Raw genomic sequence first — 1,591 nt, forward strand, 5'->3', positions numbered from 1 at the left:
ATATATATATATATAGATAGATAGATAGATGGATAGATAGATAAATCGATATATATATATATATAAAGAAGAACTCGTTTCCTGAACGAAGTTTTATATCACTAGAAAATGTAAGTGACACGCTGAAACAAATGAAAGGGAACTAATGTCAATACAGTATAACGATAACTGTCAGAGTTCTCTCTCTCCGTTAATATAACTAAATGGACAATATCCCATAACTGTACATCCCCCCAGTTCGAGGGGGCAACGCCGCGAACTCAAGGAGAAATCCAGTGGCCGGTCTCTGGTTCATAGACGCGAGGCTGGCGAATCGCACGGCGAGGGCGCAGTGATGGCGCGGGAGGCGAAGCATCGCTGAGTGGCGGCGGCTGACCATGTGGAGGCGATGCAGGGGCCAGAATAGGCAGCGATAGAGTGGCTGCTGGGAGATCGTCATCTGTAGGCCTCTCATGTGGTGCTGAAGGACTCGGCGGCGCAACACAAGGCGTGTCCGTGCACGGATCGCGTGGGGCAGCATATGGAAGACCAGGACGAGGCAGGGCAGCATCTGGCGGTTTGAGAGCTGGTGGTGCCAGCGACGGCATAGATGGTCCTGCATGGGCCCGTTCCTGGATCTCGGTAAAAGCCGGAACAAATGCTCGGAGGAACATCCGGTTCCGTGTGGTGAGGCGCCCGGACCCGTCCACTTTAATGCGGTATTGGTCGTGGCCAAGAGTCTCGACGACCGTGCCGGTGCGGTCCCAGCGCTTTGGCGAGTTCCCCACTTGATTCTGGATGAAGCACCTGTCGCCGTCATGTATGGGACGCAGGGGGCGCACATGCTCATTCAGGCTCTCAGACGACTTCACGAATCTCGCTCGTAGCGCGACCTCCTTCGAGTGCCATGCCTCTTGCCATTCCGGGCGGACAAACGGGTTCGAGTACTTCTCCAGGCGGTTCACGAAAGAGAATGAGTCACGCAGCTGTTTCCCAAAGACGATCTGGGCTGGTGAAACGTTGCAGTCCGGATCCGCACGTAGCAACCTGTCATTGTCTAACACGCCTGTCGGGCCAACATTTGACCGTAGGAGACGCTTTGCTGACTTTACGGCCACTTCCGCCCGCCCATTTGACTGAGGGTGGTGAGCGGATGAGACTCGGTGGCTGATGCCCCGGCAGTAGAGGAAGTCGCGAGTGGCACTGGCGGTGAATTCCGGCCCCCCGTCGCTGGATAACTCCCCCGGCACCCCAAATGTTGCAAAGAATGCGCGAAGACTTGCAATGAGGCCCATAGCTCCTGCCCGTGGCGATCCCACCGGGGACGCAAAAATCTCGACCCATCCAGAGAGGCGGTCTCCCACCACGAGGTAGTGGTGCCCACCGAAATCGAGGAAATCTGCAAACACAGCTTCAAACGGTGTGGATGGTGGTGTTGCCTGCGTGGACGGAAGAGGTGCTTGGGAAGGAGCATTCTTGTTGCACTCATGGCATTCCGCACGGATTTTGTGAATATCGGCAGTGATGCCAGGCCAGAAGATCATGGCTCGTGCGCGAAGTTCCATGGACGACATGTCATGGCGCCATTCAAACCCTTCCTGAGCCCGAAACA

At 55.3% G+C, this 1,591-nt stretch overlaps 1 protein-coding gene across 1 annotated transcript; it reads right to left on the minus strand.

Annotated features, from left to right (window-relative positions):
* Nucleotides 1-260: 260 nt before the first annotated feature.
* LOC106818759 lies at nt 261-1,553 on the minus strand. The gene has a single exon (XM_014823431.1). It carries the CDS (start codon nt 1,551-1,553, stop codon nt 261-263), a length of 1,293 nt encoding a protein of 430 aa, XP_014678917.1.
* Nucleotides 1,554-1,591: the final 38 nt, after the last annotated feature.

The sequence above is a fragment of the Priapulus caudatus genome, unplaced genomic scaffold, assembly GCF_000485595.1.
Source record: "Priapulus caudatus unplaced genomic scaffold, Priapulus_caudatus-5.0.1 Scaffold2498, whole genome shotgun sequence".
In the NCBI taxonomy this organism is placed as follows: Eukaryota; Metazoa; Priapulida; class Priapulimorpha; order Priapulimorphida; family Priapulidae; genus Priapulus; species Priapulus caudatus.

Bases quoted from the DNA above. Each gene is read 5' to 3' on its own strand.
- LOC106818759 (XM_014823431.1), bottom strand. From the start codon at position 1,553: ATGTCGTCCATGGAACTTCGCGCACGAGCCATGATCTTCTGGCCTGGC.